General features: G+C 37.8%; 2 protein-coding genes across 4 annotated transcripts in view; one reads left to right on the forward strand and one right to left on the reverse strand.

Moving 5' to 3' along the window:
- The window catches only part of DCAF6 (DDB1 and CUL4 associated factor 6), a 166,149-nt gene extending 146,010 nt beyond the window's left edge, over nucleotides 1-20,139 (forward strand). For 2 of the 3 annotated variants that reach the window (XM_024742398.1, XM_024742400.1), the window contains 5 exons: nucleotides 8,078-8,216; nucleotides 10,054-10,210; nucleotides 10,843-10,931; nucleotides 12,865-12,970; nucleotides 19,676-20,139. In XM_024742398.1, the coding sequence (XP_024598166.1) occupies nucleotides 8,078-8,216; nucleotides 10,054-10,210; nucleotides 10,843-10,931; nucleotides 12,865-12,970; nucleotides 19,676-19,740 (556 nt within the window). In that variant the 3' untranslated portion in view covers nucleotides 19,741-20,139. The remainder of the gene's footprint in view (nucleotides 1-8,077; nucleotides 8,217-10,053; nucleotides 10,211-10,842; nucleotides 10,932-12,864; nucleotides 12,971-19,675) is intronic. The other variant, XM_024742399.1, reaches the window with a different exon arrangement.
- GPR161 (G protein-coupled receptor 161) overlaps nucleotides 17,429-22,765 on the reverse strand; it is a 30,776-nt gene continuing 25,439 nt past the window's right edge. The window contains exon 6 of the transcript XR_003002910.1: nucleotides 17,429-19,235. The gene's annotated coding sequence lies outside the window, so the exon portion shown is untranslated. The remainder of the gene's footprint in view (nucleotides 19,236-22,765) is intronic.

Below are 22,765 nucleotides of genomic sequence, written 5' to 3' on the forward strand. Positions count from 1 at the left end.
GGCTCACTCAGGCCGGGGCGGGGGTAGGGGTGGGGGCTTGGGGGAGGGGAAAGGAGGGGCGAGCCTGGGGCTGCAGAGACTGGTGTGACATTGCAACAGCCTGAGGTGCGCCGTGTGTTTTCCTGCGGAAGTTGGCCCTGGATCACAAGACCCTGGCAGTGGGAGGCTGCACAGGCTCCCGGGAGTGGAGTTGTGGATAGTGACCTGTGCTTGCACACAGGCTTCTTAGAGTCTCATGCCCGTCCCTGGTGTCCACGCTGATAGCTGCAGCTTGCGCCTGTCTCTGGAGCTCGTTTAGGCGGTGCTCTGAATCCCCTCTCCTCACAGACCCCGAAACAATTGTCTCTTGCCTCTTAGGCAGTTCCAGACTTTTTCCCGGACTTCCTCCCGGCTAGCCGTGGCGCACTAGCCCCCTTCAGGCTGTGTTCACGCCGCCAACCCCAGTCCTCTCCCTGTGATCCACTGAAGCCCGAGCCTCAGCTCCCAGCCCCCACCCGCCCCGGCGGGGAGCAGACAACCTCTCGGGCTGGTGAGTGCCGGTCGGCACCGACCCTCTGTGCGGGAATCTCTCTGCTTTGCCCCCCGCACCCCTGTTGCTGCGCTCTCCTCCGCGGCGCCGAAGCTTCCCTGCTCCGCCACCCGCAGTCTCCGCCCGCGAAGGGCCTTCCTATTGTGTGGAAACCTTTCCTCCTTCACGGCTCCCTCCCACTGGTGCAGGTCCCGTCCCTATTCTTTTGTCTCTGTTTATTCTTTTTTCTTTTGCCCTACCCAGGTACGTGGGGACTTTCTTGCCTTTTGGGAGGTCTGATGTCTTCTACCAGCGTTCAGTAGGTGTTCTGTAGGAGTTGTTCCACATGTAGATGTATTTTTGATGTATTTGTGGGGAGGAAGGTGACCTCCATGTTGTAATCTTCTGCTATCTTGAAGGTCACCTTTTGTGGTTTTAATTCAGCATTTTATATGATTCCATTTTCTCTCCTTTCTTAGCATAGCATTTATACTTCTTTTTTTACTTTTTAGTGGTTGCCCTAGAGTTTGCAATATAAATTTACAGCTAATTCAAATAACACTATACCGCTTCATAGGTAGTGTGAGTACCTTATAATAACAAAATCCTAATTCCTTCTTTCTGTGCCTTGTATCATTGCTGTAATTCATTTCACTTTAATGTAAGCATACATAAGCACATATATATGCGCATAGATAATGGAATGCTTGTTGCTATTATTATTTTGAACAAAGTGTTATTTGTTAGAGTAAGAAAAGTAGAAGCTTTTATTTTACCTTCACTCATTCCTTCTTTGATGCCCTCCTGTTGTTTATGTCAGTTTATGTTTCTGACCTTTATTATTTTCCTTCTCTCTAAAGAACTTCTCTTGCAAGGCAAGTCTACTGGCAACAAATTTCTTCAGTTTTTGTTTGAGAAAGACTTTATTCTCATTCACTTTAGAAGGATAATTTTCCAGTGTACAGAATTCTAGGTTGGTGGTTTTGTCTTGTTTTTTTCTCTCAACACTTTAATTATTTCACTCTGTTCTCTTTTTGTTTCATGGTTTCTGAGGAGAAGTAGGATGTGATTCTTATCTTTGTTCCTTTATAGGTATGATTTTTTTTTCTTCAGACTTCTTTCAGGATTTTTTTCTTTATCTTTGACTTTCATATTTTGAAAGTGATATGCCAAAGTATAGTTCTTTTTTGGCATTTATCCAGCAAGGTGTTCTCTGAGCTTCCTGGATCTGTTGTTCAGTGTCTCACATTAATTTGGGGAAATTCTCAGTCATTATTTTTCAAATATTTCTTCTGTTCCTTTCTTCTCACTGTGATATTCCCATTATGCCTGTGTTACACTTATTGTATTGATAGTTATCCCACAGTCCTTGGATATTCTGTTTGTTTTTTTCAATCTTTGCTCTCTTTGCTTTTTGGTTTTAAAGGATTCTGTTGATATAGCCTTTAGCTCAAAGATTCTTTTCTCAGCCATGTCCAGTCTACTAATAAGCCTGTCAAAGGTAGTCTTTGTTTCTGTTCCAGTGTTTTTGATCTCTTGCATTTCTTTTTGTTTCTTTCTTAGGATTTTCATCTCTCTGCTTACATTGCCCATCTATTCTTGCATGCTGTCTACTTTATCAGTTAGAGAGCCCTTAGCATATTAATCATAGTTGTTTTATATATATTTTTTTTATTCTTTTAAAGAGGAATGAGAACCCTGAAGACAAATTCCCCAGTTGCTGGGGGAGGAGGCTTTATAAGCTGGCTGGCGTTGGGAGAGGTCAGGAAGCTTTCAGAGCTGTTGCAGTAGTCTGGAGGACAGGGGAGGTCTGAGGATGCTGATGGCAGGAAGGATCTTTTTTTTTTTTTTTGGCCATGTGGTGCAGCATGTGGGATCCCAGTTCCCCAACCAGGGATCAAACCCACGCCCCCTGCATGGGAAGTGCAGAGTCTTAACCACTGGACCACCAGGGAAGTCCCAAATCAGAGTTGTTTTAAATTCCTGGTCTGTTGCAAAAGGGAGGAGATGTGAGGATATATGTATATGTATAGCTGATTAACTTTGTTATAAAGCAAAAACCAACACACCATTGTAAAGCAATTATACTCCAATAAAGATGTTAAAAAAAAAAAATAAAATAAATAAATTCCTGGTCTGAGAGTTCCAACATCCCTGCCATATCTGGTTCTGATGCTGTCTCTTCAGATTGTTTTTTACCTTTTGTTATGCCTTGTAATTTTTTTCCATAGCTGTATATGTTGTACTAGGTAATAGGAACTACGGTACATAGGCCTTTAGTAATGTGGTGATGTGGGGGGGAGGGGATGCATTCTAGAGTTCTGTGATGCCTGGTGTCCTCCCCTCTCTTAGGGAACCAAGAAGAGTTGTTGATTTTTCAGTCCATTCAGCTTTTACTTATTAGCTTTGAAGTGGGAACCTTCAAGCTCCTTGCATGTGGAAGCAGATTTAACAATCTTTATACTCCTGAGATAAATCTAACTTGGTCATGATAGATTATCTTTTGGACATGTTGTTGGATTTAGTTTGCTAATATTTTGTGAGGACTTTTGCATCTATATTCTGACTGAATTTCCTTTCTTATAGTCTCATGACCCTTTTTTTGGTAAAAAGTTACAGTAGCCTCAGAGAATGAGTAGAAGAATATTTCCTCTTTTTCTTTTCTCTGGCAGAGTTTGTATAAGATTGGAATGATCTTTTCTTTGAAAATTTACTAGACCCTACTTATAAAATTATCTGGAACTGGTATTTTCTTTGGGGTATGTTTTTTAAGTATTATTTTGATTCTTTAATAATTACAGGACTATTTCAACTCTCTCTTCTTTAGTCAGTTTTAGGTGATATTTTTCAATTTGTCGATTCATCTAACTTTTCAAATTTATTATGGTATTTTTACTGTCTTCTTAATTCCTGCTGTGTCTTTAGTTATAGCCACCTTTTTATTCATAACATTATTTCTTTGAACCCCCTTAATTTTTTCTCCATTATCCTGGTCAGGGAACTAAGATCTGGCAAGCCATGTGGCACAGCCAAAAAAAGAAAAAAAAAAGAAAAAGAAACAACTTTTGGCTTTGTTGATTTCTTTCATATTTGTTAACCCCTTTGTTTTATACTTCTACTTTTCTTCTCTATTATTTCCTTCCTTTTATATTATTTGAGATTCCTTTGTGGTTCTTTTTCTAACTTCTTTAGTTGTATACATTCAGCTTTTTTTCATTAACATCTAATTTGTGGTCAGAGAACATGGTTGGTTTAGATGCATACTTTGAAATTTGTAGAAAGTGGCTTTGTGGCCTTGTACATGATAAATCTGTAAATGTTCCATGTGTGCTTGAAAAGCATATGACTTTAATTTTTAATGTAGAATTTTATATGTGACCATTCGATTAAGACTAATTGTGCTGTTCATATTATCCCTATTTTTTGCTAGCTTGACTTATAAAATAGTGAGAGAGATGTATTGAAATCATTAAAATGGTGTATGTATCTAATTCTCCTTGTAGTTCTGTCATTTTCTTTTTTAATGCAGTTTGAGGCTTTTTATTGTATGCATATATGTTAAATTGTTATATCTTCCTGGTAAACTGAACCTATTATATATGTAGTAATCCTCTCTACCTTTAATGCTACTTTTTATCTTAGTCTGTTCTGTCTGATATTACTGTAGCTATGCCACCTTTCATTTGATTAGTATTTGCACAATATCCTTTTTCCCTGAAATCTTTCCTTGTCATAATACTTTAGGTATGCCTGAGACAATCTCATTTTTCTCCATTGGTGAAAATAGTCTCTTTATTATTATCATGGCTACTTTTGGACTTGTTTCCAACTTTTTACTTCTGATTATCCTGTTTTACCTAATTTTTTTTAACTTTCCTGTCTTTTTTAGGATTAAGATTTTTATCTTTTTGCTGTTGTTGTTTTGCTTTTTTCATTTCTTTTCCTCCATTGGGTTGGAATGTATACTCTTTATTTATTGTTTACTTCTGAAATTTTCCATGCTTACTGAACTTTATATTATCTTTTATGAATTTTAAATTGCATGCCAAGTTAACATAAGCTATCATATATATATAAAAGAACTCATAACTAATATTCTCAGAAACAACTTTGCAAATAGTAGGCTTTTAATAAATAGCTATTTGCTGATTGGTGTTCTTCATATGTATGTATCATTTTAATTTTAATTTTATTAAATTTGCAAAGTAATAAATTACAAATTTATTATTTTCAACATCTTATATTCTTTTGGTGTTTCTTATGAAATATCCTCTAGGAAAGTGGTTTCAGTGTGTTAATTTTTTTTTTTTTTTTGGCCACACAGCCAGAGGGATATTAGTTCCCTGACCAGGGATTGAACCCAGGCCCTTGGCAGTGAAAGTGCTGAGTCCTAACCAGTGGACTGCCAGGGAATTCCCCTCAATGTATTTATTCTAAGTTTATTCATCTCTTTTAGAACTGTTTGCTGTGTTGGACATTACCTGACTATATATACAAGTATAGTATTTACTGTCACTTTTTATCATCTAATTTGAAATGTGTGTACTTGAAGCTTTTTTTTCTGTTTTAGATCATTTTCCTATAGCGAGATAGTGGTAGGTGCCCTAATCTTTTATCTAAACTGTACAATACAGACTACATAACTTGAGATCTATTTTTCAAAATTATTCTTTATCAGGATTAAGCCAAACAAACATTAAGCAGTAAATTAGACCATATTCTACAGCAAACTTTTAAGTGAAATGAACACTTATGATTTGGTACCATCAATTCTTAATTACTATCATCTCACTACTCATTCAACTTTAATTTTGCCCACATACCGTTTTAAATGATTTGAGCTTTTGTCTAATTCTTAATTTGTCATATAGTTTCTTTTTCCATTTATAGCTCCCAAGGCCTTCAGTTTATCAGCAGGATTATTTCTATTTCCTCTACTACCTGATACTCTTTTTTTTTTAATTTTATTTTATAGAAGTATAGTTGATTTACAATGTTGTGTTAGTTTCTAGATACTCTTTCTTAGCAAGAGTTTTTTTCTTTATTGGTTTCTTGTTAATCACATACTTTTAACTGATTGAGTGTCCTTTTCTCTTCCACTTTAGAAAAAAGAGAGTTTCAATTATATTAATTATGTTTCTTTTGAGAACATTTGAGCTCTCAGCCCTTCCCACTTATCACTTCCCAATCAGAAAGAGATAATCAGAGTAACCTAAACATGTCAGCTTTCTGTGTGGTAGTTTCTAACGATATCTAACTTAAAATTTCAGACCCTGTTTTTTTTTTTAACATATATATAGCATAGGATAAAGTTTTTTAAACACTTTTTAAATAAGCCTATAGAATTTATGATACCATTTTATGAAAAAGAAAATACCTTTTTATTATAAGACTACATAATTGTTATGTAATTGTTTTAGAAAGTGTTATTAACAATTTAGTGTCTGGTTTTCTAGACTCTTTCTATGTATATATATAAATTTTTCCCCTATGAATTATTTTTTAACCTATGTTGTAGATTCAGTAGGATAATGCTGACATTTTTCATGTTCTTGCTTATGGATCTTTCTTATTGTTTTTAATGGTGGCATAAGTATTCCAATGTATGGATGTACCATAATTTATTTAACCTATCCTTTCTGTGTATAAGACATTTAGATTATTTCCAGTGTTTCTCAAAGTACTGCAGTGAATATATATGCGTGTGTGTGTGTGCGTGTGTGTCTGTATATATTGTGTGTATATATATATATATATATTTGCATATTTGTTTTTCTACAACATACATTTTTAAAAGATGAAATTGCTACATCAAAGCAAATATATGTTTAAAATTTTAATGGATATTATTTAATTTCTCCTCAAAAATATATTGTACTGGAACACTAATATATTGCCAGTGGAATTATAAATTGCTGTAACCACTTTGGAAAATTGTTTGGGAGTATCTGTTCAAGCTGACCGTATGCATATACTGTGGTCCAGCAATTCCACTCCAGGATATATACTCAACAGAAATATGTACATATGTTCGCCAAAGCACTATTTCAGTAATCAAAACCTGTAAACAACCCAATGTTCACCAACAGTTGAATGGAAAAAGTAAATTATAATGTATTTATACAAAGTAGTACTCAACAGCAAAGAAGATGAATGAACTACAGCTAAATTCAACAACATGGATGAATCTTACAAATGTAATATTGAGGTAAAGAAGCTAGACACAAAATATATTTTGTATGATTCCATTTAGTTAATGTTCACAAACAGGCAAAATTAATCCATCATGTTAGAAGTCAGAATAGTGGGTTCCTATAAGGGGAATGTAATAATGGGAATGGAGCATAGAGAGACTTCTGGAATTCTATTTATTCTCTATCTCTCATACTGGTACTGGTTACGTGGGACTATTTTTCAAAAATGCATTGAGCTACACATTTATGATTTTATACCTTCCTGAATATGTGTTCTACTTCAGTCAAAAGTTTACAACAGAAGAGTGCACTTTTTTATATATAAAACTTTCAAACTCCTACCAGTAGTGCCTATTTTCCTGTATTCTTGCCACTCTGATAGATGTAAAAAAATTTTTAATCTGATAGACATACAAAAAGATCAATTTGTTTTTATTTTTATCTTAATATTAGTGAGGCTGGGCATCCTTTTGTATATTTATTAAGTCTCTTTCTTCTATAATTTCCCTATTCATGTTCTTTACTCTTTTTCTATTATAGTGTTCATTTTTCATACTGATGTGTAGACACTTTATATATTTTGGAGTTTTGGTCTATTATATGGCAAAATATAATGTTTTAAATAAGAAGTTCAAACTAACAAAGTTATTCAGTAACATGTGTTAGGAAAAGTTCCTTCTAATAATTAAATCAGTCTTAAAGAGTCCATTGTTCTTTATTCTCTAGTTTTGTGGCCAACTCAGTTCTTAGGAGAATAAAATCAGCCTCATTACCTCCAAATCTGTACTCGAATATGGAGTTCATATAGAATAGATTCTATTTGAAGGTCCTTGTTTTATTCATGTATATTAATATTGTTTTTCTTGACTAGTCTGTTCTTTGCTGAGAACAAATATCTTTTAACAAAATCTCAAAACATAAGTTTATCCACTGAACTTATATGTTAACCTTAGTTTCTTCTTCTGGTTTCTCTTTATGCCTTTACATTTCCTAATATGGAGAGAACAAATAATATTGAATAGGTTTTGTTTTATTTGTAGTAAATTGCATATTAATTTTGTCTGTATTGTGTTTTTATAAAACAGCCATTTAAAAAGTGTGCCGCATGCTACTTCCTTTACTCTCTCAACCAGTTTCAAATTTCTAAGTGATCTCTTAACTAAAACATTTTGTTTTAGTAACTCAACTAGTCTGATGTAGTCTCACTGTTGTCTGCCTCTTTATGCTTTTGGTTGGGGATGCCTTATTGACATAATGTTTAGTTTAAATGTTTTCTAGACTTTACTGTATTTTAATGTTGCTCATTTTCATTCTGTAGTGGCCTGTGAATGTTTTTAACTTACTTCTGTTTTTTCTTATTATATGTAATTTATAGACGCTCTGCTGTTGCCCGAATTCAGGAGTTCTTCAGGCGGAGAAAAGAAAGAAAAGAAATGGAGGAATTGGATACCTTGAACATTCGAAGGCCACTAGTGAAGATGGTTTATAAGGGCCATCGCAACTCCAGGACAATGGTACCACATACTCATGACATTCTTTGGAAGAACTGCAATTTTGTAATATGAATTTTTCCCATAATGATTATTTTCATATATGCTAGTGTGATTCCAATATATTATTGCACCTTCACAGTTATCTCTTTACCCAAACATAGTTCTTTTCGTCCTATAATATATTGTGAAAGACCATCACTTTTTATAAGAAAACTCTACCCTACTGAGGAACTATTGTAGAATTTTTAAAATTTTAGCTTGTACAAGTAACCATTGCTTCTTTTTTTTTGTGGTTCGCGGGCCTCTCGCTGTTGTGGCCTCTCCCGTTGCGGAGCACAGGCTCCGGACGCGCAGGCTCAGCGGCCATGGCTCACGGGCCCAGCCGCTCCACGGCATGTGGGATCTTCCCGGACCAGGGCACGAACCCGTGTCCCCTGCATCGGCAGGCGGACTCTCAACCACTGCGCCACCAGGGAAGTCCCCACTGCTTCTTTTTTGCTCTCTCACACTTGTCTACTTTCCTAGTAGATTTTTTTAGTTCATATTAGTGCCCTTTGTTGGTTTTGGAGAGAAAGATTTGGATACATGAAATCCAGCTTCCTTGCAAAATATAGTCATATTAATTATAACTCTTTTAAAGATTGACAAGTAAAGATTTGTTTTAGTCACCTTGTCTTTCTAGACTTTAATTTCCTCATCTATGAAATAAGAATAGACCAGATGATCTCTAAGATCTTTTCAAGTTTTTATAACCCAGAAGTCTATATACCCAATGCAATATTAACTGTTTACTAAGAGAATCTTGTGAGATGATTAGCATAACTGTTACTCCGAACCATTTATATCTAGAAAGTGTTCTCATATATTCATTGAGTTATCAAAAAGTATCTACAGAACCGGTTTTAATCTGCTTTCTTTAGAGTCAAGGCAAAAAGTAACTTTGGGATGGAGAAATAATTAGCTGTCTCTATAGATATCATTGGTAGTAATAATTTAATCATTCTGGAAAGCATACTCATTATTGATAGAAGTAGCCAATTTATATTTCTTGCATTTTGCTGGTTAAAATTTTGAATGAAAATAATTAGGGACAGGAATGGAAAAAAAAAAGAAGACAAGTAAATACAAAAGTATTCCAAGTAACAAAAAAATTCCTCCCCTCCTTTGCTTTGCCAAAAATAGCAAAGTAGCAGCTGCACTTAAAATGATTTCAAAAATTCTGATATGAAGTACAAAGAAAGATTTTTGATGGTTCATTCATGTGCATCTGTGGAAAAATTCCATCATAACCATTCTAACATATCCTTTGTCTCATTGCTTCATAAAAGTAAATATGTATTTCTATCTTTCCTTCTTGATTGTGAGAGCTTCTAATAGCTAATAAAAAGATTGGTACTTTTTGTTCTTTTGGCATAAAGCAAGATACAGGAGGGAACAATGCATTTTTTTCTATGAATTGTTTTTATTATCTTGTAAAATCTAAAATGGAACCGTTTTTGGGAAGTTCAATAACATATATATATGTTTCCATTATACTGTTCAAAACGCAGAAATCCCATTCATTCATTTAGCAGTTATTAACTCAGCACCTACTGTGTGCCAAGTACTGTTTCAGGCACTATAAATATAGCATTGAACAAAGCAAATCCCTATCTTCATGGGGGACTTTTCATTACTTACTGCCACTTTATCCCTGCTGACAAATCTCTATCATGATTTCAATATACTAGAAGACAAAGGCTCTCTTCAATTTTTTATTTTCTGAGCCAATTAATTGTTTTAACTTGAGAATAGAATAAATCTTTTTTAATAACTTTGATTTGAATTCTCTTATCACTTCCTTTTTTTTAACCCTTAGATAAAAGAAGCCAATTTCTGGGGTGCTAACTTTGTAATGAGTGGTTCTGACTGTGGCCATATCTTCATCTGGGATCGTCACACTGCTGAGCATTTAATGCTTCTGGAAGCTGATAATCACGTGGTAAACTGCCTGCAGCCACACCCGTTTGACCCAAGTAAGATGACCTTTTATAAGGCAAGGGCTAGAAATCATTAGTGTAACTAATCAGCTTCAACTTTTTCCTAGTTGTTAATATAAAAATAATCCAAATTATCCTAGTAGGCAGCCACTAGGGTCAAGTATTACTATTTGGGGTTTAAAACAAAAAACACTTATAACCTGCTTTGGGCAGAAAATATGGGGAAATAGGTTAACGAGTTTATACTCCTAAGAGTGCTTCTAAGTTTTATCAGCTGTAAGAGGTTTGGCTGATTGAACTTTTCACTACTTAACCAAATTGAACCTCCAAGCCTTTTAGTCTTCACATGTCTGAATTAATTTACCAGAACAAAGGAGCATTGGCTTGTTCTTGCCTTCCATTTGAAATTGCCCGTGTTTCTCATAAAAGAGCAGTAAGTGAGAAAAAAATTTGAGTGATTTCAAGATGGTCTTAAAATTGTGTTCTAGAGTAACTTTTAGGAAATCTTCAAAATAATATTCTCAGTTAACAATTAACTGTATCAGTACAATTTCCATTCTAACTCAATTTTGCTGAACATATACATACATGCATATATACATTATAAATGTACATGAATTAATGGCATATTTCTAAGCTTTATATTAATGTGAGCATTTTATTTCTAGTTCTAGCCTCGTCTGGCATAGATTATGACATAAAGATCTGGTCACCCCTAGAAGAGTCAAGGATCTTTAACCGAAAACTCGCCGATGAAGTAAGATTTTTGTTATACTTATTATAGAACATATGTCACTTTGTTCCCGAACTGTTGTTTTAAGAAGAATCAAAGCAGCTCAGTTTGTTATTAGTTGGTAACATAAAACAAGTTAATTCATTTAATGAGGTCAAATTTTAAGAAAAAGAAAAGTCAAGAATAAAACATGCCCACAATACTAGAGAGGTAAAAATTGGAATATTATTTGGATAAGTAGAATATTGATTATTGGTAGTAACAGATATAGTATATTGTAGTTGAAGAAACATAGGGTGACTATTTGTGCTTATTGCAATGAAGAATCATTAAAAAAAACCACTGTGTCCTTTTAAGAAAATAGTTTTGCTATAACTGTTCTCCATAATCATAGCCAAATAGGTAGCAGAACAAACGATTGGAGACTCTTTTCCTTTACGATTATATTTTAAGATTTCCTCAGCTTCTGAAGCTACTGTGACATCACTAGTTTTCCAGACTGAGTTCTCTGAAGCTCTAGGTTTTTTACAGAATTGGAAGCAGGATGATGGATGATATGAAAGCTAAACTCTGGGCATTTCCTTCCCAACTGCAACGAGGGTTTTCATTTTTGGGTTTCCATATAAGATTTCTTATGAAAATAAGGATTCATTGCATTAATCAGCTACTAACTAATTGTTGAACTTCTGTGAGGAGGGGATTGCAACTAAGGTTGATACTACCCCCTCTTAAAACAATAAAATAAGAGTTCATTGCTAAAAATATTAATGAGTTGGAAAACTAGTTCTCTAGACCAAGGTTGACAGTCACAGTGAAATTCCCACGTATACTTTTACTCATTTAATAGACATATATAAAACACTTGGTGTATGTCAGGCACAGTGCTGAATTTAAAAAGATAACCCCCTCCTTCAGAACTTAAAGACTAGTGGAAAAAACAGACATATAAACAGCTAGAATATAGTGTGCTCAGTGTCAGAGATGTACACATAGTGATTTGGAAGCCCGTAGAAAGGAACAGCCATGCTTGCAAATGGAATAGATGGGATGGGAAGGTCTTCACAGAGGAAATAAGAATTGGACTGAGTTTCCTAGGCATACAAGGATCAAAGGAACATTTGAGACAGAAGGATCAGTGTGTTTCAAGTTACTGTAAGGTAAATGAACCACCAGTGTGCTGAAACCTAGAGGACACATATGAAAGCAGCTCAGTTGGACTAAAAAGCTAGGTTGGGGCATGGTTGTAAAGGGCCCTGTCGGGCACCCCGATGAGTTGAAAAACTATTGTAATATCATTGGGGGACTGCTGATCAGGTTAGCATCTTTTTCTTCCTCTCATGCTTTCCTTTCTTTCTTCCTATTTTTCCTTTGCCATGACCTTTGCTTTTCCTCTTTCTTTTTTCCTTTGCCTGTGATTATACATTAGCTCCCTAGGTGTTCATGGATGTTCATTTAGTCCAATTCTTGGTACTTAAGACAAAATTCATTGGTAACTCTTATCCAAAGGTTTATTTTTCAAGATTACTTTGCTTCAGTCAAGGTAACATTTTTCTTGAGGGACCCGAGTGACCCAGGGATAATAATTTAACACTGCTCTGTCACTAGAAGTATCAGTTCTACTAGATGGGAAAATAATAAACAGACACAAAGTAGACTGCTCTGGAAAACAAATTATAAGTAAAAATAAATTGAATTCTTGAATGTTTTAAGTAGCCTCAAGGTTTGACCTTTGTCTTTCTGCCAGTTGAAAGAGTAGTGTTCTCTGATCTTACTCTGTCGAATGCAAGTTAAAGTAATTATTTGGTACTGAGTAGCCTTAAGGAGGAAATACAGACATATATAGATACATATGAAGAATGAAATAATTCCTGCTAATTTTTTACTGTTCTCCTAATCGCTAAGGAGAAGGTACAGTTACCCTGTGATCTTTGACATGGTTATTTAACTTGCCTCATAGGTTATAACTCGAAATGAACTCATGCTGGAAGAGACTAGAAATACCATTACAGTTCCAGCCTCTTTCATGTTGAGGATGTTGGCTTCACTGAATCATATTCGAGCTGGTAAGAACTGTCAGTGTACTATTAAAATCGTTATTATATTTGAAAAACATTATTATTTAAGATCTACTTTAAAGTGATTTATTTTTTTAAAAAAAAAGGGGGGACTTCCCTGGTGGTTAGGACTCCGAGCTTCCACTGCAGCGGGCATGGGTTCGACTGGTTGGGGAACTAAGATCCCGTGTGCCATGCGGCACAGCCAATAAAGTGAAGTGAAGTGAAGTAAAAAGTAAAGTAAAAGTAAAGTAAACATTTCCTTAAATTACAAAATCAAGGCAGCTTAACTTTTTTTTTTTAACACAAGAGAAGTTTATTTCTTGCTGACATTAAGTCCTCTCAGAGGGAACAGGTGCATGGAAGGCAGCTTAACTTTTGAACGAGGAGTTCTATGAATTCTTGATCTTAGTACAGTAATTTATATCCCCATGAGCCAACTTTATTGAAAAGTGTCAAAGTGAAAAGATGAAGTCACTTGAAAACTTTTATCAGCTGTGCTTTTCTTCTCAGAGTGGAAGATCATACCATAAACCTTAAGATATGTTATAGTAAGTACCCTTTAATGGTAGGTTTGGTCAAAATCAGTCACAGCCCAGACAAAAATAAAGGTAACGTGTTACTACAGAGGTTGAAACAGATAGCTCAGTATGTTTTTTTCAGTATTTTTTTGTTTTAGATGATAAACTGTGAGGTTCAGTGCCACAGATACAAAATTGTGTATATTATAACTAATATTCAAGAAGGAATGGAATAACCTGTGTTCATAACAGTAGAAAATATCCAGTATCCATTATAAACAAAGTATTTATCACTCTTCACTGATATCACAAATTTCTTCATATGTTGGGTATTATTTAATAAAAACAACCACCACCATTTATGGAATACCTGTAATGTATCAGGCAATATACCAGTCATTTCACAAATTTATCCTCAGTTAGCTCCAACCCTTTACAAAGTAGATTATTTGTAATAACTCACCCCAGGTCACATAACTGATAAATGGTAAAGCCTGAATTTGAAACTAGCTTCCAAGCACTTACTCCCCTTTTACCTACAAATTTCACTTTCGGGAACACGTTCAAGTCATGAATAAGACACGCAGTCCTCTGGAGGACCTGATCTCAAACTGCTTTTCTAGTGCATTCTTTCCTTTTCTATCCACTCCATCCACTCTGGCCCTCTCTGAATTTTGGGGTACATCAGACTCTTTCCCACTTCAGAGATTTCTAATCATGATGTCCCCTCCCATCCTCACTCTTTATTAGGATAACTTCCATTTCAGACCTTCAGGTCTATATAAGCAGTAGATTATATATCACTTTCTCAGAGGGTGGGGAAGGGAGAGCTAAGTATTCCAGGCAAAATAAAGAGTATGTAGCATTTGTCTAAGTCCTGGAGGAGAGAGACTGTAGTACATCTGAAGAATTGAAAGAAGCCCCTTACGTCTGTGATTAAAAGAGCTGGAGAGAAAATAACCCTCAAATTGTAAATATTAACTATTACCAGGAAAGAGTGAAAATTTCAAATAGTCAAAACAAAAAGTAAACCTAAAATGTAAACAGAAAATGTTTGTAGTCCAACAAAATATAATTGTAGTACTTCTAACCACTGTAACATCTTTTGATCTGTTTTCTTCAGTAACAATCAGTGACCTTTAAAATTCACTTGGATTTCAGATTTGAGGAGGCAGCATTTTATAGAACAAGAAAAACATTTGCTGATTATGACAACTAAAATTTGCTTGTTCTTATGAAGAGTTCATCTGGTGAATGGTTCTTCCTGAGTTTTCCTATAGGAAACTGATTCTCCTTTCATTTGTGCAAGAATCTATTTTATTTTTTCTAATAAATTTATTTATTTTTGGCTGCACTGGGTCTTCATCGCAGTGTGCGGGCTTCTCATTGCGGTGGCTTCTCTTTGTTGCGGAGCACGAGCTCTAGGCGTGTGGGCTTCAGTAGTTGCAGCATGCAGGCTCAGTAGTTGTGGCTTGTAGACTTTATAGAGTGCAGGCTCAGTAGTTGCGGCGCATGGGCTTAGTTGCTCCTCGGCATGTGGGATCTTCCCGGACCAGGGCTCGAAGGCGTGTCCCCTGCATTGGCAGGTGGATTCGTAATCACTGCGCCACCAGGGAAGTCCAAGAATCTATTTTAAATAGGTGCTAATGTGTCAATGGTTTGTTAACTAATAGTTATTGCCATCCTTCTTTGATTTTAGAATTAGATGTTTTATAATATAAAGGTTGCCTTTCTTCTGTTTCTTTTTGTCAGCAGTCAAGGTTTAGTCAACTTAACTCACCCTCTTGTTTCTCTTAGGTAGAAGACTAGATAGAAAAAGGTACCCAAGAGTTTGTATTTCTGCTGCTTTTATCCTTAAGATGTCTAGTTATTTGATGAGTCAACTACTCCTTTCCTCTCCTTCCCTTCATTGTCCTGTATTCCAAGTACAATAATGTCTGTGTATTCAAGGAGAGTTAGTAATAGACTTTGATCATGGAAGCACAATCTAGCCACAGAATACTTCAGCCTTTCCATTACTCCACAAGGCTTCCTGGGAAATCAGCTCCTTCCTGCTTAAGCTGTGATTTTTAATGAAGAGTGCACTTTAAATCCCCCTTTTAAAACTACAAATACCTGGTTCCTATCCATTAAAGATTCTCATTCATTTCATCTGAATAGGGTTTGAGCTCCTGCATTTTAAAAAAGCAACCAAAATTATTCTCATGAATGCTGTACTAAAGACTTTTAGTCTAGGCAACTTCTTGAGAGAGAAAGGCAGTTCTGAGATTCCTAGAAGTTTTGACGGGCTTTGGAGAGATGGTGTATGAACCATTCTAATCTTTTCTAAAATATGTTAGAATCTGATCAATTTACTCCCCTCCTTAAAATTCTCCTGGGCCTCCTCATGCTCTTAGGATAGAGTCCAAATATGTTAATATGATTTATAAAACCCTGAAGCATCCCTTCGTACCGCTGAATCTTGGCACACGTACATCTAGATAGCCACAGTGTTCTCCACGATGGATCTATAGAGCGTAACATCACATTGAGCTCACAGGCACTTACCCAGTCATACACAGATTCACTCCATCAATTATGGTAGCTTTACTCCAGAATATAATCCATATTCATCTACCTTGGTCTCCCTGCTTCTGCTCTCGCCTTCGTACAATCTGATTTCCACAGCACACAGGGAGCTTTTTAAAACATGGGTCAGGGACTTCCCTGGTGGCGCAGTGGTTAAGAATCTGCCTGCCAGTGCAGGGGACACGGGTTCGGTCCCTGGTCCAGGAAGATCCCACATGCCGCGGAGCAACTAAGCCTGTGCGCCACAACTACTAAGCCTGCGCTCTAGAGCCCGCAAGCCACAACTACTGAAGCCCACACGCCCTAGAGCCCAGGTGCTGCAACTGCTGAGCCCACGTGCCCGCAATCCTAGAGCCCGTGCTCCGCAACAAGAAGAAGCCACCGCAATGAGAAACCCACTCACCGCAACTAGAGAAAGCCCGCACACAGCAACGAAGACCCAACACAGCCAAAAATAAAACTAAAACGTGGGTCAGTAAACTTTTTCTTTAAACGGCCAGATAGTAAATAGGCTTTGTGGGCCATGTGGTTTCTGTTGCAGCTACTCATTTCTGACATTGTGGTGCAAAAGCAGCCATAGATAATATGTAGATCAAGGGCATGGCTCTGCTTTAATAAAACTTTATTTACAGAAATAGGCTGTGGGAGGATTTGCGCAGGGGCCATAGTTTGCTGACCCACTTTTTAAAAATATACATTAGGTTATGTCACCCTTGCTTAAAATTCTCAGGGACTCCCCAGCTGCTCTTAAAACCCAGACTTCATACGCTGATCTACGTGACCTAGACCTGCCAGCCACTGAGTCGACACATTCCAGTGTTCTCCTCGCCCACTACATTTCAGCCATAAATGGCTACTTTCCTCCTCAGATTCATCAAGCTTGTTAGCATATTTAGGACCTTTTCACTGGCTGTTTCCTCTGCCTTTTAGGCAACTTCGTCCAACTTCACTAATAATTGAACATACAATTGAGGTCTCAGCTCCAGTGTTACCTCCTTAGAAAAGTCTTCCCTAGTTGCCCAGTGTGAAGTTGTTTCATGTGCCTTCTCACACCCTCCTTCTCATTCAGTCACTCTCTGGTCATTGCCTATTTCATCAAGTACTTATTCTAACTTCATTTCTTTATTTTTGTCTTGCTACACCGATTAAAGGAGAAAAATACATTTCTTATTTTCTGTTTTTCTCCTCTAGAAAGTGAGCTCATTAAGACCAGAGACCTAGTTTGTCTTATTCACAGCTGGATAGCTAGCTTCTAGAACAGTGCCTAGCATATAATACTGTTTCGTGAATGAATGGGTGAACAAATGAATGAACTTCTAGTATCAAATCTTTAGCTAACAATGAGTCTTGTATTGACTCTGTTTTGTTGGAACACAGGTTTCCTTGGGGTATTTTTTTCATATCTCCCTTGTCCCCTCCCCACACCCCCAGCAAACTTAATATCTCTTCATTATCTTATCTTTTCTGATCAAAAATAATTTCTTGAAGAAATATTTCTAACAGAGAATTACAGGAACCTTTCCACAAATGTAAACCTTACTTACAGGAGCAATTCGGTGTTGTCAACTTTCGAAAACAGTGGATACAGAAGTGATTATTTCCAGTTTTCATTTAAAAGAACACAGTGTTCTCAGATCTCCGTGGTCTGTAATCACCAACCAGAGATTTGTGAAAGTGTTGAACTGCTTATCAGTTTTACTACCTCCGTAGCACTTTGTGGACAGAAAGATTTCATTTAATTTATTCTTAGAAATTGGGTTTATATTCTGAGACATGACTCAGCAACGGTTAAGTGAGAAGGGTTTGAGAAACGGACAGCTGTTCTGCCCTCTTCCTCATTCCACAAGCCACTGTCAGTTACTGTGTGACCTGTGTGAGACTCCATGGGCCCTCACTCAACTTCTTATCACTTGCTTTGGACTCTGCAGAATTCTAACGTCTGCTGTAAACTCCTTGATTTGAAGGCTGTGACATTTCCTCCTTCCCCTCCATTGCCCCATCTTCATTCGTAAGTGTGACAACCAGAAAGAATTTGGGCCGCCCTCCACGTTCTGAAATAGGCTGGTAATATGACAGAATAGGTTTGGTGAATAGAGTCAGTTGTACCCTGTTCGCGATACTCTGGTTAAGCAGAATAGTAGCTTCATGTTTTTTTCTCTCGTGAAAGTATATCATACAATAAAAACAGTGTAATCTCTTTTATACTGACAACCCTTAGGTAGCCTTTTATTGATCAGGAAGTCTTCCACTGTGTTTAGATTCCTTAGTGACCTGTGAAGGTCTGTCATCATCTTATTTTGTTCATTTATTTTACAAATGTGTATTGAACACTTATTATATAATAATAACTAAAATTTGTATAATTCAGGTTACAAATCATACACACATACATTATCTCATTAGTTTGACGTTGAAATGGAGTTGGCGTAGAGGGGATTTAATCTAATTCACTTGGACAATTAAACATACAATCCCTTCTGTATACTGGTGTTGTTGACTTAGGATCCAAGGAGAGTGTTTAAGCCTCTGTAGATAATAAAATCTCAGGATTCCGTTTTCTCTTGGTGTTGACAGTGGGACGGAACTGTTTCCCCCGTGTCTAAGCCTTTTTTCCCCCAGCTTACCCTGGAGAAATCCTTCTGTGATAGAAAGGGTTCCATGCTAGTGGTCGTAGTGATTCGGTACTGTTGCCTTCTTTACATACCCTAACGTAATATATCTTATCTTAGTAAAACTTACGTTCATTTATTTGATAAACCTTTGAACCTCTCGTACTAGACCCTTAGGACATAAAAGAAATAACTACCACCTTCCCAGGAGCTCACAGTCTAGTCTGTAAGAAGACAGGCAAACAAGCTATTACTGTAATTATTACACAATACATATAAAATATTCTGGAATGTGAAGGAAGGAGTTCATAATTCTGCAGGTTGGGTATTTGAAAAAGTCTGGGGGAAGTTTCACACAGGGAATAATAGTCGTATCGAGATGAGTAAGCAGAACCATTATAGCTGAAGAACTGGGTGAAGGTGTCCCAAGCAGAGGAACAGCAAGTGTAAATCATGGAACTTGAGAGGATGTGCCGTGCTCACTCGCCGGGTTGTAACTGTACACTCCCTTGAGTGTTCAGTCTAGATAAGCTCCTTGATGACAGAGACTGTGACTGTTTTGGTCACCATTGTATCCTGGAACATAGCAGATATTTAAGAAATGTTTTTATAAACAAATACACAGATCCTCAAGAACGATCACCAAATTCTCTCGCACTGCTTGCCTCTCACTCCCCTTGGTGACACCTGATACACCTCCTAGGGCTCCCAGACCCCCAGGAACACAGTTTGAAATCATTGCAGTAGACCACAGTAGATCAAGATCTTTAGGGTTTTTTCTTTGTACTTTTTATATCTTTGGAATTACATGAATATTCAAAGTTGAGAGTGCTGTGTTTCCTTTACTCTTTGTCTCCAGAGGCAAAAATAACTTTTCTACACACAGCTGTGAACTGATTTTTACATGATGTTCTGAATTATATACATTTTAATCAGTTTTGAATAAAAGGCACTAAAACTTATTTTAATTGCAATAATAAAGGTATTTCGTTTTGTCTCATATCTGTGTCTTCCAGACCGGTTGGAGAGTGACAGATCAGAAGGCTCTGGTCAGGAGAATGAAAATGAGGATGAGGAATAATCATCTCTTATTGGCAAGCACTTAGATGTTCGGAAATTTGTATAAGACATTTATATTTTTTTCTTTACAGAGCTTCAGTGCAATTTTAAGGTTGTGGTTTTTTGGAGTTTTTCCCTTTTGGGGGGATGACCTAACATTGGTTTGGAATGATTGTGTGCATGAATTTGGGAGTGTGTGTAAAACAAAACTAGCGAAATGTTTTAAAAACTTTTTGCCATGTATGAGGAGTGCTAGAAAATGCAAAGTGCAATATTTTCCCTAACCTTCAAATGTGGGAGCTTGGATCATTGTTGAAGAGTAATTTTCATTATAGTGAAAATGTTGGTTCAAATAAATTTCTACACTTGCCATTTGCATGTTTGTTGCTTTCTAATTAAAGAAGTTGGTTGTTTTAAGATATCCTGACTTTGACTATTTAATGCCTTGATACCTTGACCCACGTTTTCCAAATCTTTTCTTGTAACCTAAGATTGTCTTTCTCTGTTCTTTTCTAGATTAAATAACCTTTTCAGTTTTGACTTCTGTGTGACAGAATCACATAGAAGAGCTTTTTTTCATTTCTCCTTTCAAAGTACTTTATCTCCACCCCCAATCATCAACTCTCATGATCAGTGGTCCCTCATTACCTGAGTTCAGGGGTCAGGCTATGAGCAATCCCAGAGCATCATGGATACTCACACACCATATTAGCACAAGCCAGTTCTGAGAGCTCTGGCTTCTAGCCTTCCTTTCTCCAACTTCTAGGTTTCAACTGAAAGTGTTGACCATCCAGTCTTCTAATTCCTGGTCTTCCTCCTCTCTGGTGTCCACCTTCACTCGACTTAAGCCATCCACACCCAGGTCTGTGTCTTACAGGTTACGACTTGAAGCTGCACCTGCAGACTTAACCCTTCAGCCATCCTCTCTCCAGTCTCCTAAACTGTCATGCCCACTCTCGTTGGGCCATGAACAGACTCACAGGTGTGGCCAGGCAAAACATCCCTCTCCCGTGTGGAGACCAGGGATGGCTCCTCCCCGGAAGATGGCTGCAAGCCCAAGGACACCTGATGCTGAGAGAAGACAGACTGGCTTTCTGGACAGAGGAAAAATAACTCTGGTTGGCTCGGTAACTTCAGTTGGACCTCAACATCTAGCTCTTGGCCCGGGCAGGACGCATATGTCTCCATATTAGGAATATGCTAAAGGGTCAAAGGGAAAGAAAGGAGTGAGTTAGAAGTTTAGCCAAACAGGGCAAATGCATGATTTCCAAAAAGTGCCAGGTCTCAGTTTCTGGTACCCAAATAGTTATGTGATCTGCTCAAGCCATGTGACTTCTTTGGGCTTCTGTTTCCTCCTCCCTCAGAGAGAGGTAGTCATATTTGCACCACCTATGTCCCTGGGGCTGTGTTAGGACCCCACGAGAGGTTGAAGGGTTTACAGAATAACTAACTAAAAAGACTAATGCGGCGCATAATATGACACCACATGATATGACAGTAAGAGGGATTATGCTATAGAGAAGTGCTGGAAACCCGACAGCCCAGACTGGAGTACTCAGTGGGGTCAAGGGTGACTCTGGCAGGAAGAGCAAGAGGAGAAAATCGATGGCGTTTGTTCACTGGTGCAGGATGTCGATAGTGGAGGAGGCTGGGCAGGTGGGAGTGAGGGGATTCTGAGCTTTTTGCTCAGTTTTGCTGGGAACCTAAAACTGCTCTAAAACTGTTCTTTTTTTTTTTAAATCCAAACATTACAAAGTGGTATTTGTCCAAGGAATCAGGCCCCTTGCCTTTAGCGATTTTGTAGTTTTGGTGTTATATGTTATAAAGGAGCAGGGCAGGCCAGACAAGCAGTCAGGGAGGCAGCTAGGAGAGAAGACATTCTACAGAGGCAGAGTTCATGAGTCCTGGCCACTTCCATGATCCAGTGTTTGTTGCAGGGGAGACAGTGGACCCCAGGGCTCACTTACCCACTTAGAAAAGGAATGCGGCTTTAGTGGTGGCAGGTGTAGGGTCAGACAGAAGTGGTGGGCTCTGTGCCTTGAGGCTGTTCCAAGTCTCTGATAATCTACCACCCGCCCTTTGACTTCGGTTATGGGATGGACATATCGAGAGACAGCACTGCTATTCATTAAACCTCCTTTAGAACTCTGGGTTAACAGTGTTTGTTTGTTGTCTCTTCTTGATCACTTCCACGCCACTTAACAATATTCCATGAAGCTAATTTTCTTGCGGGAATTCATGTAAAACACATGGATGGATGTACCCAGGCGACTGTGGTATGGATTGTGCAACAGTTGGCCCCTTCCTGCTCAGTCTCCTTCCTCTCTTTAGCCCACGGGAAGGGAGGCTGGAGACAGAGACATGTCTGTGGAAAACAGGGGTGGGGGTAAAGGGGGAGACACCCAAAAAAGTCCACAAGCTCAAGCACAAGTTCACAATTTGCACAGCCCTACACAGATCAAAACCCAGATACCTAATCAGGTAAACAAAACTATTCTAAGTACACTCTTACTTTTTGATGAATATTGGTTTATAATAATCCTAAGCATTTTTTAATCTTAAAAATAAGCATCCAAAAACTTCAAGTGAACTATATTTTAGGATCAGCTGGTCTTTATCTTGAAGGTTGGTTTTTAACCACCTTTGCATCCAGGGGTCCATTATCAGAACACAGCATAGGGCTCTGTCCCTTAAGCATGTCCACGTCACTGACAGACCTATTTCCAGCCAGACAGGCTCTTTCCCCTGGCCGCCTGCCCGGGCCTGTGATCCTCCCTAGGACTGTCTTTTCCTTTGGGAGGGTCAGACTCACCAATGATTAGTGATACTTCAAAATGGTGGTGTCAAAAGGAAAAACAGGGCCTTCCTGGTGGCGCAGTGGTTGAGAGTCCGCCTGCCGATGCAGGGGACATGGGTTCGTGCCCGTCTGGGAAGATCACACGTGCCGCAGAGCGGCTGGGCCCGTGAGCCATGGCCGCTGAGCCTGTGCGTCCGGAGCCCGTGCTCCACAACGGGAGAGGCCACAACGGTGAGAGGCCCGCGTACCG

The sequence above is a fragment of the Neophocaena asiaeorientalis genome, unplaced genomic scaffold (assembly GCF_003031525.2).
Source record: "Neophocaena asiaeorientalis asiaeorientalis breed wild unplaced genomic scaffold, Neophocaena_asiaeorientalis_V1.1 scaffold99, whole genome shotgun sequence".
NCBI classification, from domain to species: Eukaryota; Metazoa; Chordata; class Mammalia; order Artiodactyla; family Phocoenidae; genus Neophocaena; species Neophocaena asiaeorientalis.